This window comes from Conger conger, chromosome 7 (assembly GCF_963514075.1).
Source record: "Conger conger chromosome 7, fConCon1.1, whole genome shotgun sequence".
In the NCBI taxonomy this organism is placed as follows: Eukaryota; Metazoa; Chordata; class Actinopteri; order Anguilliformes; family Congridae; genus Conger; species Conger conger.
This window is the reverse complement of record NC_083766.1, coordinates 51,972,543-51,993,649: the sequence shown is the minus strand read 5'-3', so window position 1 is coordinate 51,993,649 and position 21,107 is coordinate 51,972,543. Positions and strand designations below refer to the sequence as shown.

The 21,107-nt window shown below is 44.6% G+C and overlaps 2 protein-coding genes and 1 pseudogene across 2 annotated transcripts; all 3 read left to right on the top strand.

Annotated features, from left to right (window-relative positions):
- The first annotated feature begins 5,188 nt into the window (after positions 1-5,188).
- Positions 5,189-6,139, top strand: LOC133133310 (olfactory receptor 52B2-like). Its single transcript, XM_061249417.1, has one exon. It carries the CDS (start codon positions 5,189-5,191, stop codon positions 6,137-6,139), a length of 951 nt encoding a protein of 316 aa, XP_061105401.1.
- Positions 6,140-6,775: 636 nt separating this feature from the next.
- Positions 6,776-10,310, top strand: LOC133133309 (olfactory receptor 52D1-like; annotated as a pseudogene).
- Positions 10,311-18,637: 8,327 nt separating this feature from the next.
- LOC133133308 (olfactory receptor 52E4-like) lies at positions 18,638-19,588 on the top strand. The gene has a single exon (XM_061249416.1). It carries the CDS (start codon positions 18,638-18,640, stop codon positions 19,586-19,588), a length of 951 nt encoding a protein of 316 aa, XP_061105400.1.
- The last annotated feature ends 1,519 nt before the right edge of the window (positions 19,589-21,107 follow it).

Below are 21,107 nucleotides of genomic sequence, written 5' to 3'. Positions count from 1 at the left end.
AGGAACAATGTGCACAAAAGTCCTAAAAGTTTTGAATGTAATATATATCATAATGTATAATAAGAAAAGGGTTGCTGGCGGGGTCATGGGAGTTTGCCCATCCAGTCCACATGTGCTTTGTGGACTTGGAGAAGGCTTTCAACCGTGTCCCCCGGGGAACCCTGTGGGGTGTACTGCGGGAGTATGGGGTACCGGGGCCGTTGTTACGAGCCATCAGGTCCCTGTATAACCAAAGTGAGAGCTGTGTCCGCATTCTCAGCACAAAGTCAAGCACGTTTCCGGTGGGTGTCGGACTCCGCCAAGGTTGCCCCTTGTCACCGGTCCTGTTTGTGGTATTCATGGACAGGATCTCAAGGCGCAGCCGAGGTGAGGAGAGTGTCCGGTTTGGTGACCTCAGAATCGCATCTCTGCTTTTTGCGGATGATGTGGTTCTGCTGGCTTCATCGGACCGTGACCTTCAGCACGCACTGGAGCGGTTTGCAGCCGAGTGTGAAGCGGCCGGGATGAGAGTCAGCACCTCCAAGTCCGAGGCCATGGTTCTCTGCCGGAAAACGGTGGATTGCTCCTTCCGGGTTGGGAACGAGTCTTTGCCCCAAGTGAAGGAGTTCAAGTATCTCGGGGTCTTGTTCACGAGTGAGGGTAGAAGGGAGCGTGAGATCGACAGGCGGATCGGTGCAGCGTCAGCAGTAATGCGGGCGTTGCACCGGACCGTTGTGGTGAAGAGGGACCTGAGCCGGAAGGCGAAGCTCTCGATTTACTGGTCGATCTACGTCCCAACCCTCACCTATGGTCACGAGCTTTGGGTAGTGACCGAAAGAACGAGATCGCGTATACAAGCGGCCGAAATGAGCTTCCTCCGTAGGGTGGCCGGGCTCAGCCTTAGAGATAGGGTGAGGAGCTCGGACATCCGGAGGGAGCTCGGAGTAGAGCCGCTGCTCCTTCGCGTCGAAAGGAGCCAATTGAGGTGGTTCGGGCATCTGATCAGGATGCCTCGCGGGGGCCTCCCTTTGGAGGTTTTCCGGGCTCGTCCAACTGGGCGGAGACCCCGAGGGAGACCCAGAGCCCGCTGGAGAGATTATATATCTCTCCTGGCCAGGGAACGCCTCGGGATCCCCCAGGAGGAGCAAGAATGCGCTGCTGGGGAGAGGGACGCCTGGAATACCCGGCTTTGCCTACTGCCCCCGCGACCCGACTCCGGATAAGCGGGTGATGATGGATGGATGGATGGAATAAGAAAATAACAAGCCAAATTTCATTTCATTGGTTCAGAATTAAGCGAGTTACAGTCGGTTTTGTAGTGATGTCTGCATCTCTCAATACACATTGTATTTGTTTACTTGACCGCCCCAATATGGCAGCTGCGCAGACGCAGGTCAAATTGCAAACTCAGTATCTATGTTTCTGTGGCTGCGTCCAATTATCTTTCACTCCACTCCCCCACTACCACTCCACTCCAGCAGAAGTATGCGGAGCAAAGGAGTGAATGAGCGGGAGTGAAGAAAACTGGGTTACACTGAAGTTTTCGGTTACACTGTCATCAAAGTGAACGTCCTGTGTTGAAGAAATAGCCCTCTCATGATTGTTATTTTTTGCAGAGCCTACACATATTCCCATAGCCAATTAGAGATCGTACATGTGGTCAGCCCATTTAAAGCTTCAAAATGGTAGAATACAGTAACCGGTAAAAACACTAACCTGACACTGCGGTTCGCCTCAATTTATACAAACTATTTACTGTGATCCCAAAATCTCCCAAAAAATTGGAACAAAGCCAGATTTTTATGGGTTGGGTTTCCATAGTATGTGGACGTGAGCATGATGAAGTCACCCGGAAACATGAAAAGACTAATGCGCAAACATACATCTTCGTAAACTTCACCAGGGGACTGGAGGTGGGTGGAGTCAAAGCCATTTTGTTAAGGAGTATGCACTTTCCAGATAATGGAGCACACCCTATATCTATACTTTACCTCCATCAACTCTTCCAAAGAATGTATTCCAGGAAAATTGTGCAATTGTCCATTTGCCAGAAAGTACATACTCTTTAACTCCACTACCACCTTCCTCCCCTCCCCACACTTTTTCATCGCCTGCTGACCAACTAGACAAGGGCCTGTGGAACAGTCCATCCAACTAGGAAGGGGATGCCCTGCTTCTCCGGTAGGAAGATGCAGAGAGGGGACATGGAATTAAGGGAAAATGGAAATCAGCTGCCAATGAAATTGCATGATGAGCGGGATGTCCACATCCTCTCTACGGTCGTCTCTGCAGCAATGGTGGCCTCTAGCAAGACTGTCCACCTGTCCTCTGGGCCAGCACAGCGCCCATTCCCGTATTGCTGGTGTCAGTGTCCACGAAGAACGTTTGGCGGGGGTTTGGGTAAGCTAGGATGGGGGCTTCTGTGAGCGCGGTGCAGAGGTGGTTGAAGGTCGTGGCACAGGCGGTATCCCACTTGTACAGTTGAGCTTTGTCTGTGAGCTGGTGCAATCGCTTGCAATGATGGTAAACTCATGAAACGTCTGTAGTAGGATGCCAGGCCCGGCAAGCTCGTCACATGGGACAGGCCCACCCTTTACGGTAGGAGGAGGGGAGAGTCTTGGGGCTGTGCTGGGGGGTTGGTGCTGGGAATTTGCGGATGCCTGGTTCACCACAGTGGTAGCAGGGCTGTAGCATCAAACTCAGGGTAGCTGCGCCGCATGTAGAACCAGATGTCAGCAACTGACGGGCTTATGCTCTTTCCCTCTCTTCGCCCCAGGAAGGTAACGCTTGCTTCCCGGAGAGCTTAACTTCATGTAGACGGTCAGGGAATGCAGGGACGGTACTCTGCCTCTCTCCACCTCCGGCTGGTCAGCTGGTCCCTCATCTGTACCAGAAAGGCATTGGCTAGCTGCACGAAGCATCACTCTAGTGCCAGGGTGGACCGGGTGGCTGTGTATCTCCATAAGGCCTAGGTTGGGGAGGTTCGAGGGCCTTCCCTTCTAAGGCCATTGGTCTCATCAACGCCCAATCTGCCATGCCATGCCGCAACCTGCACTTTGGCAAGTTAGGGCTCCAGTGGCTCCACTCCATTATAGAGCGGCAGCTTCATCGTCCGGCGTAGTGACATTATGGCGACCGGGGCTGTCGGCATCAGGGCTGTCGGCATCGGTTTGCTTCCAGGGAGTAAACTGATTGTGTCCGGTTCTGCTCCCTAGGCAGAGACTGCCCCCCTTTGGGGTAACGACCCTGGCACATTGGTGGCCCCCAGGCCTACTTTATGCCTTCCCTCCATTTGGCCTTCTCAGTCCCTTTCTCCAGAGGCTGCCTGGTAGCTCCAGACTGGCCTTACAGGGTGTGGTTCTCAATGATTCCTCCCCTCCCGGACAGCACCCTGTGACACGGTCCAGAGATATCTGTTGTCTCAAGCAAGGGGGACTCTGTTCCACCCATTTCCCCAGGCCCTCAAACTTTGGGGCTACTGGAATCTGTGGTTAAGACCTTATAGGATGCCTGGGGAAACCCTTATCTAAGCAGAGACAAGACAATCCAGTTGGCATATCAGTTCACAGATTCACATCTGCTGCTGGGAGTTTGGGCACATTTGACATGGGGCACATATGGGCCAGGTGGTGGGGCCCACATCCTTGAGACATATGTACAGCTGCCACCTGGGCAGCTCCTTCAACATTTTTGCAATGATATAACCTCAAAATTGCACACTTCCTTTGGGTCATCCCCAACTATGGTCAACCTTAGTGTATGTTTGTATATATAGTTTGTGTTATACCTTACTGGTTGCTACTGCTCCATCTCCTCGTGGTGTGTCTTGCAGAGTTTCCCCATACATATAGAATAGTCTCTTCACTCAGAGAACCATGGTTATACCGGTAACCAATACATTATGCCATACTGACCTACTGCCTGATGCTGATTTTGTTTCATGAAAACCCCCAATAAGGTCATTCAGTATCATTCATTTTGAGTCTGCTTGATGTGAACCCATCCAAACAATGTTGAATTCCTGTCAAAGATGAAGCAGTAAGGAAGAACAGATCATTCCACGTGAAGCATTCACTATTGACAGAAAATCACCCCATGAAGATGAAAGCATGCAAAGCAACCTTTATCAAGGTTCTTGGTGAGAGATTGGTGAGAGAAATAAATGCCTATCTTAAAACATCCAATTAGATTTCCCTTGTAAGTGGATCCTGATGAATAAAGGTGCTTGTAAATTAAGTCACTTGTGATTCATTTTATTGTATGTGTGGATTCAAATAGTGAGAATGTTTGCAGTATGTCCTGGTAGCTGGTAAATGGCCTACTATTTTATAATTTGGCAAGTACGCTCAGATAGGTTGCCATGCCTCACATGCTTGATTATATGTTGAAGTTGACTGTGTTGAGTTGGTTATACTTGGTGAGAGTAAAAGATTGTGTTCTACTAAATATTAATCAAAATGACATTTTAAAACTATAAAAACATTAAAACATGTCTAAAGGCTTGGAGCCCAAGTTCTCATGGCTACCCATAAAAGTGACACTGTCTGGCTAATGCATGAAAACAATGGCACTGTCAAGAGACTCTTCTTAAAATGTTTTAATCTATTGTTCAGTCAGCCTAAATTACTTGGAAATTAATTTTGATATTTTATTGGATTGATGCAAAATACAATCAAACTTCAGTAAAATTATTTATAATTTAAATTATAAAGGAAAGGAGTGCAAAATTATGAATTAATTCCCAGTGTTCATATTATCATGGGACAGCAAATAGAATGTGGCCAATGACATCATGCAGAGAGAAGATAAAACTGATCAGCAGTTTGCTTTCAGTAGAATATCAGAAACAGCTCCATCTCACTATAGGCAAACAGGTAAGAATAGAACAGAAATACTTTTCTTGGATCAATAATAATTCAAGACAACTTCGAATTATTTGTAGGAACAGTCTACATTTTGTGCTCTTCATAAATGACCAAAGCATCGCTTTCAAAAATGGGGTTAGGCCCAAAGTATTTCAGCAAAATTAAGTGAAGAGAAATTGCAGCAACTGTGAACAGATATGTTCATGTTCATGATGTACTTCTGTCAGAGATATAGCAAATTCAATATTCAATTGCTTATTTCATGCCAGATTTAATGAAAGAATTGGCTGATTAAAATGTTTTATTTAAGAATATCTTTTTTCCCCACAGGTTTTATTCACCGCATGGATAACATATCTTTCACCATGGTGTTCACCCTTACTGGTTTTAAGGAGACAAAGGCAAACAAATATACATACTTTGTTTTGACTTCATTTGTTTATTTGTTAATTAATTTATTTAATCTGACTTTGATTGTGACAATTATTCTAGAGAGAGCACTCCATGAGCCCATGTACATCTTCCTGTCTAACCTGTGTTTTAATGGAGTGTGTGGAACAGCTGGTTTCTACCCTAAATTCCTGTCTGATTTACTGTATGACACTCATCTGATCTCATACAATGGTTGTATACTACAAGCATTTGTAATCTACAGTTATATTCTGTGTGAGTATGCAACATTATTTATCATGTCTTATGACAGGTTTGTTGCAATATGCAAACCATTGGACTATCACATGATAATGACATCTCAAACTATCGGCAAATTAATTTTCTATTCGTGGTCCTTTCCATTTATTGGTGTGTTCATTGGACTTATGCTAACAAGCAGGTTGCAATTATGTGGATCCCACATTGATAAATCCTACTGTGACAACTGGTCAGTTGTGAAACTGTCTTGTGTATCAACTACAATTAATAATGTTTATGGGTATTGTTTAATCTTTTCAGTCATAGCACATGTCACTTTTATTGTGTTGTCTTACATAAAATTGATCAATGCATGCATAAAATCAAAGGAGAGCAAGAAGATATTTATGAAGACCTGTTTACCACATTTACTTTCATTAATAAATTTTACAATAGCTATTCTTTTTGACATATTATTCAGTCGATATGGATCAAGGGATTTCCCTCCAAGTTTACGTAACTTCCTACAACTGGAATTTTTAATAATCCCCCCTCTTTTAAATCCCATTATATATGGGCTGAAACTCACTGAGATACGGAACAGAATTTTCAGAAAATGCTGGGATCCTAAAATTAAAGATTCTCAGCATACAAGAAAGAGGTAATGTATTGTACATAGTTTGGTTTGTATATTTTCATAGGGCTGGTGCTACAGGAGAACATTCCAGGCATGCAGGATGTCAATTTAATTGATTTGATTCAGTTTTTAACTATTCTGCCAAATTACTAAAATGTAATGTAAAATGTATAGTACATTTATTTAGGACCTTTCATTGAATTATTTTTGAAAGAATCTTATCTGTACAGAATGTTATACAGGTGCCTAAGGCTTTTGCACAGTACTGTACATTAGACTTCTTTTTTTAACTTATTAAGTCTGCTGTAACCTACCCACTTGGTGGTTTGACGCGTTGTGTGTCCAGAGAAGCTCTTCTGCATACCCCTGGTGTAATGAGTGGCTATCTGTGTTACTGTAACCTTCAACCAGTCTGGCCCTTCTCTCATTGAGAAATCTGGCCTATGTCTCTGCCCGAGGAACTGCTGCTCACTGGGTTTTTTTGTTTTTTTTCATGGCATTCTCTGCTAAATCCCGGGAGATCAGTAGTTTCTGAGATACGCAAACCACCCTGCCTGCCACCAACTATCATTCCATGGTCAAAGTCACTTAGATCACATTTTTTCCCCATTGTGATGGTTGATGTGAACATTTAATTCACCATAAGGACAACATATCTTTCAATATGGTGTTCACCCTTACTGGTCTTAAGGAAGCAAAAGAAAACAAATATACATACTGTTGTTTTTCCATTTGTTTATTTGTTAATTAATTTATTTAATCTGACACTGATTGTGACAATTATTCTAGAGAGAGCACTCCATGAGCCCATGTACATCTTTCTGTGTAACCTGTGTTTTAATGGACTGTATGGAACTGCTGGCTTCCACCCTAAATTCCTGTCTGATTTATTTAATGACATTCATCTCATCTCATACAATGGTTGTCTACTACAAGCATTTATAATCTACAGTTATATACTTTGTGAGTATGCAGCATTAATGATAATGTCTTATGACAGGTTTGTTGCAATATGCAAACCATTGGACTATCACAGGATAATAACATCTCAAACTATTGGCAGATTAATTTTGTATTCATGGTCATTTCCATTGATCGCTGTGTTCATTGGAATTATATTAACAAAGAGATTGAGATTATGTGGATCCCCTACTGTGACAACTGGTCAGTTGTGAAACTGTCTTGTGTACCAACTACAATTAATATCATGTATGGATATTTCTTAATCTGTTCAGTAATAGCACATGCCAGTTTTATTGTGTTTATATAAAATTGATCAATGCATGCATAATATCAAAGGAGAGTAAGAAGATATTTATAAAGACCTGTTTACCACATTTACTTTCATTAATTAATTTTACAATAGCTATTCTTTTTGACGTAATGTTCAGTCGATACGGATCAAGGGATTTTCCAAACAGTTTACGTAACTTCCTGCAACTGGAGTTTCTAATAATCCCCCCTCTTTTAAATCCCATTATATATGGGCTGAAACTGGCTGAGATACGTAACAGAGTTTTCAGAAAATGCAAGAAACCTAAAATCAAAGATTGTCCGTGTAAGCCAGTCATAAGTAACATTTGGTCTCATGCGCTGGTCAGCTTGCTGACTTCCCCCTCCTGGAGCATACACCGTTGGCACACATGTCTGTGGGGGAGAGCTAGAGAAGGATTCTTAGAGGCACCTTCCTTTCTCACATTCCAGAACAGGAATATTGGAGATGGTATAAAGATGTTTCATGATAATCCCAGGTCAGAATATAGTGATGTTTGGTGTTATTCTGATTGGTTCAGTGTGACTGGTGTAATGGTCTAGTTTTTGTAACAGTCTACCTTTGATATCACAACCATTCAGGAGCCGAGGGGAAACTGGGCAAAAGCTGTCTCTGTAGAAGCCATGTGTTTTAGCCCCCTACCTGGTGGGCCTGGCTGTAAATTATAGATGGGTGACTCACTTTTACGGTCAAGAACTAAGGCCTGGATTTCGGAGATAAGGAGAAGAAACCAAACAGTCTGGAATGTCTCCTTTCCTTTCATTCACCCAAATCAGGTTTATCCAAAAGGTATATTACCATGAGAGGCACAAAAACATATTTACAGCTTAATGCAGTTATCATGAAAACTCCCAACTACAGCATTCATAGATATGATGGGGCGGCCTGTAGCATGGTGGTTAAGGTCAGGAAGGGCTGCCATGTGTGAGGGGCCTGAGAGCTGGGGTTCCAATGTTGGGGAGTTAAGATGTATGAGTGGTCCAAGGCCAGTTGGGTCATGGGAAAAGAATCCTCCCGAACATTGGTGACCTCCCTGTGACCCCATACCTGGTCACTTCCAAGGGGGAAGACTCCGGACAATGCCACAGTGCCCTCATTTGGGCACTGCTGTCATTACACCGGTGACTGCTCTCTTAGATTAAATATTCAAAACTGCTATTAAGATAGTAAATACACCCGGTAACACCTTGAAAACATTGCCCATGTGATCCTTGTATTATTGCATTAAGTCTTATGTAATGGTAACAGGAATTGCATGTAAAATGGATAATCAGGAGGGAAGTTTCATGATAACTGCAGCATAATAAAACATAAGGGTAATCTGTTTGGTATGGATGTGATCTGATAAAATCAAGGAATCGGATGAGATACATTTCATACCAAATGGAATTTAATAAACTATAGTTTCAGTATCCCAAGGGAAAACCTACACGTCCTCTCCTGGTAATCATCTCATTTTCCCTACTCAACAACCCCCAACGGTGGGGGTCTAAATTCCAGATTTGACCACCCCTCCGGGTTGATTTATGGCACTGCCGCCTGGTTCCAAACGTATGATTTGGCATAAAAGCAAGGGAGACAGACCAATCTGGGAAGATCGTATTCGACTTCCCACACAACATGTCTTGTGTATGTATGTATGTATGTATGTGTAGCAGTGGAAGATCGTATTCAACTTCCCACACAGCATATTGCACGTGTATGTAAGTATCAGGAAGATCGTATTCGACTTTCCATACGGCATATTCTATACTCTGTGTTTGTGTGTAGTCCAAGCAGGCTAGGTATGATTATTTACTCTATTTCTATTCTTAATTTGTGTATTTTATACTTGATTGTGATATTCTAAAGCTAATAACCTACCTGTCTGCGAATAAACTATTTTGTTTGGAACTTGCGTGATCTCCATGACTCTAATTCATCTTGTACCTTTTCAGCCTAAGTTACAACTGAAATACTCAGGGGGAAGTTCTAAGCTGTGCGGCCAGCAATTTCTGTCCCTTAAGGGTCGGGGGACGCACGGCTCTTGTAATCTGGTGCGAAGGGAACCCATGGGCGTTACGGCTGGTTCCTGCCAAATTAGCTCTAAGGAGCCCAGTTAATGCTACGCCGACCTGGGCTCGCAACTATCATGGCAGGTTTGCATGTATTGTGTTGACTGGACCCTCAGCCTCTGAGTTCTCCACCGAACTGAGATTTCAGCAGTAATGCTAATCCCGGGAGCATCTATTGAGTAATGGTGGCGCAGGTACAAGTCGAATGTAATCACTCCCGAGGTCCGCGTAAGTTGCAAACCCAAATTTCTAAATTATATTTTAAATGGAGTCAGATAAACGAGTAAAACTATAGTAACCACTAAGCGTACAATACGGCCCCGTTTGAGAACGGAGAATATTAAGAATTGTACTGATCCGTTTCTGGCCAGCTATAAGCGGGATATGGGGCAGGTCAATCCATATCCGACCCATGGCAACGGACCCAGTATATTCTTAAACATAATTGTGCTCTGTTCTTGTACGGAGGATAATAATTAACCCAACTAATGTTCTCCCAGCAACGCCAGAAGGACAAGCACGCAAAACCCCCTTCGGCCCCCGCTAAATTCCGTCATTGGGTTAGCTGTGGGGTTTTACATCCGCATACAAGAAAGAGATAATGTATGTGTATATGTGGTTTGTACATTTACTCTCTTCTAGTTGCATTTGACTGTTGTAGCTCCATTTTCTCCTATGGTTTGTCATGCACTCTTCCCTCAGCACCTCAAATGTATCAGTGGCCTGGAAGACAATGCAGTGTCAGGCCCATTCACAGGCATGATGGCAGCTGTGATGCACTGCAAATCATTACACTTTCTTCCAACTGCCTAACTATTGGACCCATCTCAGGTTTGAAAAGCAGGGACCTTCTCGCCACACGGCCCCTGTAAGAGTTTGACATTGTAACCTAGAATCCTTTTAGACTTTTTTTGTACCACCTTCCATATTCATATTCTGATATGGTGAATATTTCCTTTGTTTGATTTTAAGGACTGAATAAAATAAATAAAATAATTTTTGTGTTTGTCTTGTTAGTTCCCCATACGACACTGTGGCCACCTCATCTCTGAGCTAAACTGGTGGGTAATGCAGACAGATAACATTTTATTTGTACTTTCTCATTTTCTTTTGGTTTATTTTTGTTTTGCCAGGGGGTTTAGAAAAACATCACAAAGCCAAGGCAGGCTGATGCAGCAGTAGTTCTGGAGAGCCGTACAAAAAGGCGAGGGCTATAACCCTGGAGGACCTGGCAGCCTGTGTGGTGGACCTCCTGGCCGAACCGCTGTACTGTATTTAGCTCCATAGGCCTACACAGGGCACAGACTAGACTATAACCCTCAGAGGAATTTGCGGACCAACAGGGCAGGTGGATACAGAAACCTTCTACCCTGTGGGGACCTTGCCCAGATTTGCTGTCCGTAACAAAGGAAGAGAGGGAGGTGCTCAAGCCAGATTGCATTGTGCTTTTTTAATGAATATTATTATTCTTGCTAACTGCTACAGAATATTTTTTGCTTTCTTTTCATTGTTTGCAAGCAAAAAGAAAATGTCACATGTGAACCGGACATTTTCATGTGCGATTGGCCGTTTTAACATGTCAATTAAAATCTTCAGAAAATAAGTCACATTAGGTAATTTGCATGTTTGCACTTTGCCCCTTTATTTTAATGTGAATTACAGTTTTCACGTGAAAATAGCATTGGTTACCTTTTTTCCACTGTCATCAGTGGGATTATTAAATAGTTCATTTATCTACCTCTTCCCATGTTGGGTGGTTTTTGAAGACATGTTTGGTTGAAGTGTGTTGGCATTGATTAGAATACATGTTGATGAATGAGATGCAAGAAATTGTGAGCACTTAATTAGGTATTTATTAGACTTATTTATTTAGTCTTATTGGTCTTTTGCTGCTGTAGCCCATCCACTTCAATGTTTGGCGCATTGTGTGTTCAAAGATGCTCTTCTACATACCACTTGTAACACATGGTTATTTGAGGTACTGTCGCCGTCCAGTCTGGCCTTTCTCCTCTGACCTCTCTCATTAACAAGACATTTTTGCCCATACAACTGCTGCTAACTGGATATTTTTTGTTTTTTGCACCATTCTCTATAAACTCTAGAGACTGGTGTGCGTGAAAATCCCAGAAGCAGTTTCAGAGATACTCAAACCGCCCTGTCTGACATGAACAAAAAATTCACAATCAAAGTCACTTACAGTACTGTGCAATAGTCTTAGGCACCTGTATAACATTCTGTACAGATAAGATTCTTTCAAAAATAATTCAATGTGTAGGATCCACATTTCCCACAATCCCACAGGACAATTCCACGACGTCCACCCCGCATGACGTCTAGCTCGGTTCAGCCAATCCCGTAATGGCGGGATCAATAAACTTTCCCGTATAAGAGCAAGACATGTTCTCGGGATCCTTCTTCTTCTCCTTCTATTCATTCCCTTCTTCGACGCACCCTTTTTGGCCATTCGCTTCAGCTCATCTGCTCCGAGACTCGGGCAGAGGCTGAATGCTGCACAGCGCACTACCAGGCCTACGGACACACCTAGTTACCTTGCGGTAACTTCGTGGCATATAGCGAGGGGAACTGGTGTACGCGGAACGCTACATCAGTTTACCCCAGCAAAGCTCACCAACGAACAACAGCAACAAACTTTTCCACCCGGAAAAAGGACCAGCAAACATCCTTCCAGCAACCGAGCGGACCAGACAACAATGCGCGGCTAAGATGGGAACACCCCAGCTTTGCGCACCTCTCCAGGACATCATTCACTGCATCATCGCAGGTCCTATAAGGACAGCACGTCTTTTGGATCCAATGCGTATGGACTGAGTAAGAACAAACATTCAGGCATAGCCAGTGTTTAGTTTAGTCTTAACTGTTTTTGTGAATCTGTGTTTCCATATTTGCCGTCTTATCATTGGAATTTATTTTGTTAGCTATATATATATATATATATGTGTGTACGTGAATTGATTTGCCGTCTTTTGCGCATATATAGAGTAAACTACGCAAGTAGTCTTCTCACAGCTAACAATAACTAACACACCCACTTTTACTTTCCTTTGTTCAAGGCACAAAATATTTCTGATAACAGTAATTTTATGAGACTGATTACTTTTTGCAGTTATACTGCTACATAACATCAATTGGCACCCCGGTTTCGTAGAGAGTAAAATCCCTACATTATTTGGCAGCCCGTGCGAGGACCCTACATTATTTGGCGCCCCGTGTGAGGGAGACTAGCTTTGGCTCAAATTTCATGTCTTGTGACTTCATAACGAATTCCCTTTCATTATTTGGAGCTCTGCGTGAGAAAGACGAGCTTTGGCTCATATTTCATGTCATGTGACTCCAGAACAAAATCTCGGCATTCTTTGGCTTTCTCAGCTAAATAGCCACAAGTGCAATTATCTGAAAAGACCACTAGATGTCTACTGAGGACGTCGAGCTCCGCATGAAACGTGTTCCCATTCCGATGTTATTTCAGTCTCTCCTTCCCCAAACAGGCAGACTAGTGCAACTTCACATGGTCTTCGCTTTGAGGAGCTAGAGGCCATGGCGAAGTATGTCCGCACATTTGACCCCAAGGACTCCGAATTTAACATTCAGAGTTACTTGAGAGAAGTTGCCTACTGTCTCTCGGATCTGCCCAGGGCAACCAATCGAGAAAAGGTAAGACTCTACCAGAGATATCCATACATTTATGGAACAACTTCCACCAAAGGTTCATTCTAGCTATCCTAAGGTTTGTGAAGCGTTGGTAGCTGAGTACCTGCCACGGTTTGATCAGGCCACAGCCATGATCAAATCTGTGGAGGTAAAACATAGCCGCACAGAACGTCCAAAAGACTTTTACCAACGATATAAACATGCGTTTTTCCAGGGCAGAAACGGACCAGGCTTAGATGAAGATCAAATTTTCAAATCCCTTTTTGTGCACAACCTGCACCCCTGCGTAGAGAGTAAAATCCCTACGTTATTTGGCGGCCCGTGCGAATGAAAGGTCCTAAATAAACGTACTTTACATTTTACATTACATTTTAGCCCCTCCGAGGAATCGCCACCTTAACGTGGTGGAGGGGTTTGTGTGTCCCGGTGATCCTGGGAGCTAGGTTGTCGGGGGCACTGTTAGCCCCCAGTAGGGTCTCCCAAGGCAAATTGGTCCCGGGGGAGGGGCCGGACTAAGAGCGATTCAAAGACTCCCATGATACGGCCACACAAAGACCCAGTTACCTCGCCCGGAAAAGGGAAACCGGGGCCCCCTGCTGCAGCCAGACCCGGGAGGGGAGCTCGTCGGCGAGCGTCTGGTGGCCGGGCCTTATCCCATGGGGCCCGGCCGGGCACAGCCCGAACTGGTCACGTGGGGTCGCCGCCCTGTGGGCTCACCACCTGCAGGGGTCGGCATCGGAGTCGGGTGCTTTGCCCAACGGGCAGTAGGCAAAGGCGGGGATCCGGGCGTGCTGATCCTCGGCGTCGCAGACTGGTTCCGGGGACGTGAAACGTCACCTCTCTGGTGGGGAAGGAACCGGAGCTAGTGCGGGAGGCGGAGCGGTACCAACTAGATATAGTTGGGCTCACCTCCACGCACAGTACTGGTTCCGGAACCAAACTCCTGGAGAGGGGCTGGACTCTGTTCTTTTCTGGAGTTGCTCAAGGTGAGAGGCGCCGGGTGGGTGTGGGGATACTCACAAGCCACCGGCTGAGCGCCACTGTGTTGGAGTTCCACCCGGGGAACGAGAGGGTCGCCTCTCTGCGACTACGTGTCGCTGGGGGGAAGGCTCTGACTGTCATTTGTGCTTATGCACCAAACGGCAGTTCAGAGTATCCGGCCTTCTTGGAGTCACTGGGCGGCATCCTGGAAAGGGTGCCACCCGGAGACTCCATAGTTCTACTGGGCGACTTCAACGTTCACGTGGGCAATGACGGAGAAACCTGGAGGGGGGTGATTGGGAGGAACGGCCTGCCTGATCTGAAACCAAGCGGTGTTTTGTTATTGGACTTCTGTGCTGGTCATGGATTGTCGATAACAAACACCATGTTCGAGCATAGGGTAGCTCATAAGTGTACTTGGTACCAGAGCACCTTAGGCCAAAGATCGATGATCGACTTTGTGGTCGTATCATCAGACCTGCGGCCGTATGTCTTGGACACTCGGGTGAAGAGAGGAGCAGAGCTGTCAACTGATCACCACCTGGTGGTGAGTTGGATCAAGTTGCCGGGGAGGCTGCCGGACAGACCCGGTAAACCCAAACGTGTAGTGAGGGTGAACTGGGAACGTCTGGCGGAGGCCCCTGTTCGCGAGGTCTTGAACTCCCACCTCCGGAAGAACTTCTCACGCATCCCGGGGGGGGTGCTGGGGACATGGAGTCCGAGTGGGCCATGTTCAAAGCCTCCATTGCAGAGGCGGCAAGCAGGAGCTGTGGCCAGAAGGTCATCGGTGCCTGTCGGGGCGGCAACCCAAGAACCCGCTGGTGGACACCAGCGGTGAGGGAGGCCGTCAAGCTGAAGAAGGAGGCCTTTCGGGCTTGGCTGGCCCGGGGGTCCCCTGAAGCAGCAGACAGGTACCGGGTGGCCAGAAGGGCTGCGGCTTCGGCAGTCGCTGAAGCAAAAACCCGGGTATGGGAGGAGCTCGGGGAGAATATGGAGAAGGACTTTCGGTTGGCCTCGAGGAAGTTCTGGCAAACCATCCGACGACTCAGAAAGGGAAAGCAGGGCTTGTCTCAGGCTGTTTTCAGCAGGGGAGGAGAACTGCTGACCCGGACTGGGGATATTGTCGGGCGGTGGAAAGAGCACTTCGAGGAGCTCCTGAACCCGAACAACACGTCCTCTGTGGAAGAGGCAGAGCCTGAAGACTCGGGGGAATCTGCACCTATATCCCTGGCGGAAGTTGCTGAGGTAGTCAAAAAGCTCCTCAGTGGCAAGTCGCCGGGTGTAAATGAGATTCGCCCTGAGATGCTGAAGGCTCTGGACATTGTTGGGCTGTCTTGGCTGACACGCCTCTTCAGTGTCGCGTGGAGGTCGGGGACAGTACCTGTAGAGTGGCAGACCGGGGTGGTGGTCCCCATTTTCAAGAAGGGGGACCGGAGGGTGTGCTCCAATTACCGGGGTCACACTCCTCAGCCTCCCTGGGAAAGCTTACTCTAGGGTACTGGAAAGGAGGCTCCGACCGACGGTCGAACCTCGGATTCAGGAGGAGCAATGTGGCTTCCGTCCTGGTCGTGGAACGGTGGCCAGGAGGGGCACTTCGTCTCAAACTGCCCAGGAAAAGCCAACGCCCACTAGTCACTGGCCGCACCAAACACCGCACCTGTTTCCCGGTTACCATCTCCTGGGAGGGGCAGACTAGGAAGGTCTCTGCCCTTATCGACTCCGGAGCTGAAGCAAGTTTCCCTTGGAGAAGGCTTTCGACCGTGTCCCCCGGGGAACCCTGTGGGGTGTACTGCGGGAGTATGGGGTACCGGGGCCATTGTTACGAGCCATCAGGTCCCTGTATAACCAAAGTGAGAGCTGTGTCCGCATTCTCGGCACAAAGTCAAGCACGTTTCCGGTGGGTGTTGGACTCCGCCAAGGTTGCCCCTTGTCACCGGTCCTGTTTGTGGTATTCATGGACAGGATCTCAAGGCGCAGCCAAGGTGAGGAGAGTGTCCGGTTTGGTGACCTCAGAATCGCATCTCTGCTTTTTGCGGATGATGTGGTTCTGCTGGCTTCATCGGACCGTGACCTTCAGCACGCACTGGAGCGGTTTGCAGCCGAGTGTGAAGCGGCCGGGATGAGAGTCAGCACCTCCAAGTCCAAGGCCATGGTTTTCTGCCGGAAAACGGTGGATTGCTCCCTCCGGGTTGGGAACGAGTCTTTGCCCCAAGTGAAGGAGTTCAAGTATCTCGGGGTCTTGTTCACGAGTGAGGGTAGAAGGGAGCGTGAGATTGACAGGCGGATCGGTGCAGCGTCAGCAGTAATGCGGGCGTTGCACCGGACTGTTGTGGTGAAGAGGGAGCTGAGCCGGAAGGCGAAGCTCTCGATTTACTGGTCGATCTACGTCCCAACCCTCACCTATGGTCACGAGCTTTGGGTAGTGACCGAAAGAACGAGATCGCGTATACAAGCGGCCGAAATGAGCTTCCTCCGTAGGGTGGCCGGGCTCAGCCTTAGAGATATGGTGAGGAGCTCGGACATCAGGAGGGAGCTCGGAGTAGAGCCGCTGCTCCTTCGCGTCGAAAGGAGCCAATTGAGGTGGTTCGGGCATCTGATCAGGATGCCTCCCGGGCGCCTCCCTTTGGAGGTTTTCCGGGCTCGTCCAACTGGGCGGAGACCCCGAGGGAGACCCAGAGCCCGCTGGAGAGATTATATATCTCTCCTGGCCAGGGAACGCCTCGGGATCCCCCAGGAGGAGCTAGAATGCGTTGCTGGGGAGAGGGACGCCTGGAATACCCGGCTTTGCCTACTGCCCCCGCGACCCGACTCCGGATAAGCGGGTGATGATGGATGGATGGATGGATTACATTTTAGTAATTTGGCAGAATAGTTAAAAACTGAATTAAATCAATATTTTTTGCGACCACCCTTCAGCGTTAAAACTGCATCACTTCTCAGAGATAGCGAACGCTGTCCTGCAGTTCTATAAGACAATCAGCAGGGAGGTTGTTCCAAGCATGTTGGAGAACTTGCCACAGTTCTTCTGCAGACTTTGGTTGGCTACTTGCTTCTGATCTCAGACAGCCTTGTTCAAGTTTTTATGTAAAAAGTAGTCAATTGCTTCTGGTAATATGTTACTTTTTAAAATTAAATACAAAAATGTCTCTGTAAAATTAAATCTTTTGGAAAATGAATATTTGGAAATGTCAAATGTGTTTTTTACACTAACACACCCACAAAAGAATGAAAAAATATATTAATTTTTTTTTAAAGATATTTTTTAGGCCTTTTTCAGCTTTGGACAGTATATAGAGTATATAGAAAGTCGTATATAGAGTATATAGAGACAGGAAGAATGGGGGCGAGAGAGAGGGAAAGAAATGCGACAAATTGTCAGACGGTCGGATTCGAACCGTTGCTTGTGTACAGGTATACCTAATAAACTGTATGTGAAGCTTCATCTAAATCCTGTGAGTTTGTATAATGTCTGGAGAATAGACAAAACAGGAACATGGGCTCTTGGCATTGTTTGTTGGCAACTAGGAAAAAGCATTAACAAAATATTTATAACCAAGAAATCTCTGGAAAATGTGTTGAGTAAAGATATGAATTAATTCCCAGTGTTCATATTATCATAGGACACACAATGAGACATTCCATATTACGTCATGCAGAAAAGAGATTTAAAAAAAAACTCCTACTCTGCAGTTCAGTCCAGCAGTTGGCTTTGGACTTTGGGAGTTCAAGACAAAACCTGGAACACCTCCATCTCTCTATAGGAAAACTGGTAAGAATGAACAATTCATGACCACTTCAGATTGTTCGTACAAACATTCTACATGCTGCGCTATTCATAATTGACCAGAATGATACTTTGAAAAATATTTTGAAAGTAAAATGAAGCAGGGAAACTGCATAATTGTACTCTTGGATTATTCAACAACTGAAATTTGTATGGGCCCCTAATATACATGAACCTGTATTTAATGAATACTGGTCCTTAAAGTTCCCCTTTCAATAAGATGCGGCACATCCAAAGGTGAGTCTACTAGAGCCTACATCCTCTAATGGCTCACATTACTATCCAAAATGATGGGAATCTAATTACTTACTGGTAACACACTCAAATTACTTCCCACTCTAAAATTTCAGTCCCAGTTATTTCAAGTCATGTGGTTCATTTGGAAGTTGTATAATACTGGATGATGTTTATTAGTATTCGAAAGTATTACGCTAAGATTGACCATTTTCAATGTAGGTCAGACAATCACAAGTTTATTATTGTGAGAATTTCGAAATGATATGCTTCTGTCTGCAAATATCGTGTCTGTTAATATGTAAATACATTTGGAAGTTTTAACAGTTGTTCAATATAGGTCAGACAACCACAAGTTTATTATTGTGAGAATTCTGAAATCATGTGCTTCTGCCATATTCTGCATATATCTGTTAATATGGAAATACAATGTGGTAAACAGGTTATTTTATTCAAGTTTTAATTAAAGAATATGCTGATTAAAATGTTTCATTAAAAAAACTGCTTTTCCCCTCAGGTCATATTCATCATATGGACAACATATCTTTCAGTATGATGATCATACTTTCTAGCTTTAAGGATTCAAAAGCCAACAAATATACATACTTTATTTTTATTTTATTTGTTTATATTTTAATTATTTTATTTAACGTGACTCTGATTGTGACAATTATTCTAGAGAGAGCACTCCATGAGCCCATGTACATCTTCCCGTGTAACCTGTGTTTTAATGGACTGTATGGATCAGCTGGTTTCTACCCTAAATTCCTGTCTGATTTACTGTATGACACTCATCACATCTCATACAATGGTTGTATGCTACAAATATTTGTAGTCTATAGTTCCATAATGTGTGAATTTGCAACTTTAGTGATAATGGGTTATGACAGGTTTGTTGCAATATGCAAACCATTGAATTACCACACCATAATGACACCACAAACTACTGGCAGATTAATTTTGTCTTCATGGTTGTTTACCTTTATTACTGTGACCCCTGCAGTTCTGTTAACAAGCAGGTTGCAATTGTGTGGAGCACACATTGATAAATCCTACTGTGATAACTGGTCAGTTGTAAAACTGTCCTGTGTACCAACTACAACCAATAATGCTTATGGGGTTTTTTTAATCTTCACAATAATAGTACAGGTTGGTTTTATTGTGGTCTCATATATGAAACTGATCAGTGCATGTATAAAATCAAAGGAAAGCAAGACAATATTTATGAAGACCTGCTCACCACATTTACTGTCATTAATAAACTTTACAACAGCGATTATTTTTGACACAATGTTCAGTCGATATGGATCAAAGGATTTCCCACAGAATTTACGTGACTTCATGGAACTGCAGTTTCTAATAATCCCCCCTCTTTTAAACCCGATTATATACGGGCTGAAACTGACTGAGATACGTAACAGAGTTTTTAGAAAATGTAAGAAACCTAAAATGAAAGATTCCCTGCATACAAGAAAGAGATAATGTGTTGTACACCGTATGATCTCTTTGTGTATGTGGTTTGTATATTTACTCTCTAGTCACATTTGACTATTGCAGCCCCAGAGCAGCTCCCCCCCCCCCCCCCCCACACACACACACACACACCTTTAGCTCTTGTATCTTCCCCGACAGCAACATTGGGTCAATGTCGCTATGACGTCTGTGGGAGGTGGTCACAATGTCATTGGCGGTAGCTTGCCTATTACTAAGATTTAGCTGCGACCTTATCTGATTTGTATCAGAATTGTCCATGTCAGAATCATGCAATACCTGTATATATGAAACCCTCTGATTCAGACCAAAGATATACCTGTTGCGAAGAAAAATACTGATGTTAAATATCATCTTGGAAAAAAAGAAAATTATTGCAAGTGATTTATTTTCTTTGAATGATGATACTTCAAATTTGTGTACATTTGTCAGTTAAACCCTTATTTATCTCATTAATTTTCTACAACAGGAGCTGCACATTCTAAAGATCCTAAAACATGATAGGCCTAAACAATATTTAAAATATTGCTTAAAGCAACCGCACCAAAATGTATTCTTCTATTCAAGAATTATGGGACTCATGCCACTGTCTTGTAATTAATGGAAGTGGATATTGACATGTAGGCAACTGTAGGGTTCACAAAGCTACTGTAGGCTGTAGGCTACTCTATTCCCGCTGTTGAGAATCTTTCATATCGTGTAATGTTTCTGTATTTGTTCTGTATGTTTTCATAGTTACCTGGTTTATGTTTTCCATTACAGTTCTCTATTGTCCTCCCCTGTTATGTCTGCGTCTGAATGTTTGCCAGTCTAGTCACCCATCTGTCTGCATGCCCCGCTATTCAGGTGTTTACGGTATTTTCAGGTTTCCAATTATTTTCGTCACTCACGTTTTCTTACTTCCAGCTTTGTCTTGGTAGTTAAATGTTGTAAAGCACTATTCTTACTAACTACTACTAATCTAGGTTGTGTACAGTACTAATATGATTAATACACTTACTGTCTGTCTAACTAACTAACAATCACTTTTATTGGGTAGTTTAGAAATATTCACGTTACTAACTCGCTAATGTAATGTCTTAGCATTTCTGCGCTGTTCTATAACTCCGCCTTCCTATGCTATCCCTTGTTACTCATTTGTTTCAGCGAAGTGTTCGCACCTGTCTCTTAACTATCACTACGTCTTCAACCTGTGCATTGTCTACTCCCTAATCCGGAGCCGTATGTTTTCTACATGTTGGTTCCGTGCATCCAGTCCGCGTTTTCGTCTCCCCTCTGTTATTATGTTATTAACCCATTATGTTTTCCCACCTGTTGTCAATTTGTTTAGCCCACGTTTTTCTCTGCCCCACCTAGATTGTCACCTTCCCTCTTGTATTTAAACCCCACTCTCAGTATTCTGCTTTGTCAGAACGTTTATCGTAGTAAGTGCCGATTTTGTGTAAGCCTTATTATTGAGATTCATGATAGACACCCCTTTGCCTTGACTTCTGTACCTGCCTTGCCCTCT

Coding starts and splice junctions, on each gene's coding strand:
- LOC133133310 (XM_061249417.1), top strand. CDS start 5,189: ATGGATAACATATCTTTCACCATGGTGTTCACCCTTACTGGTTTTAAG.
- LOC133133308 (XM_061249416.1), top strand. CDS start 18,638: ATGGACAACATATCTTTCAGTATGATGATCATACTTTCTAGCTTTAAG.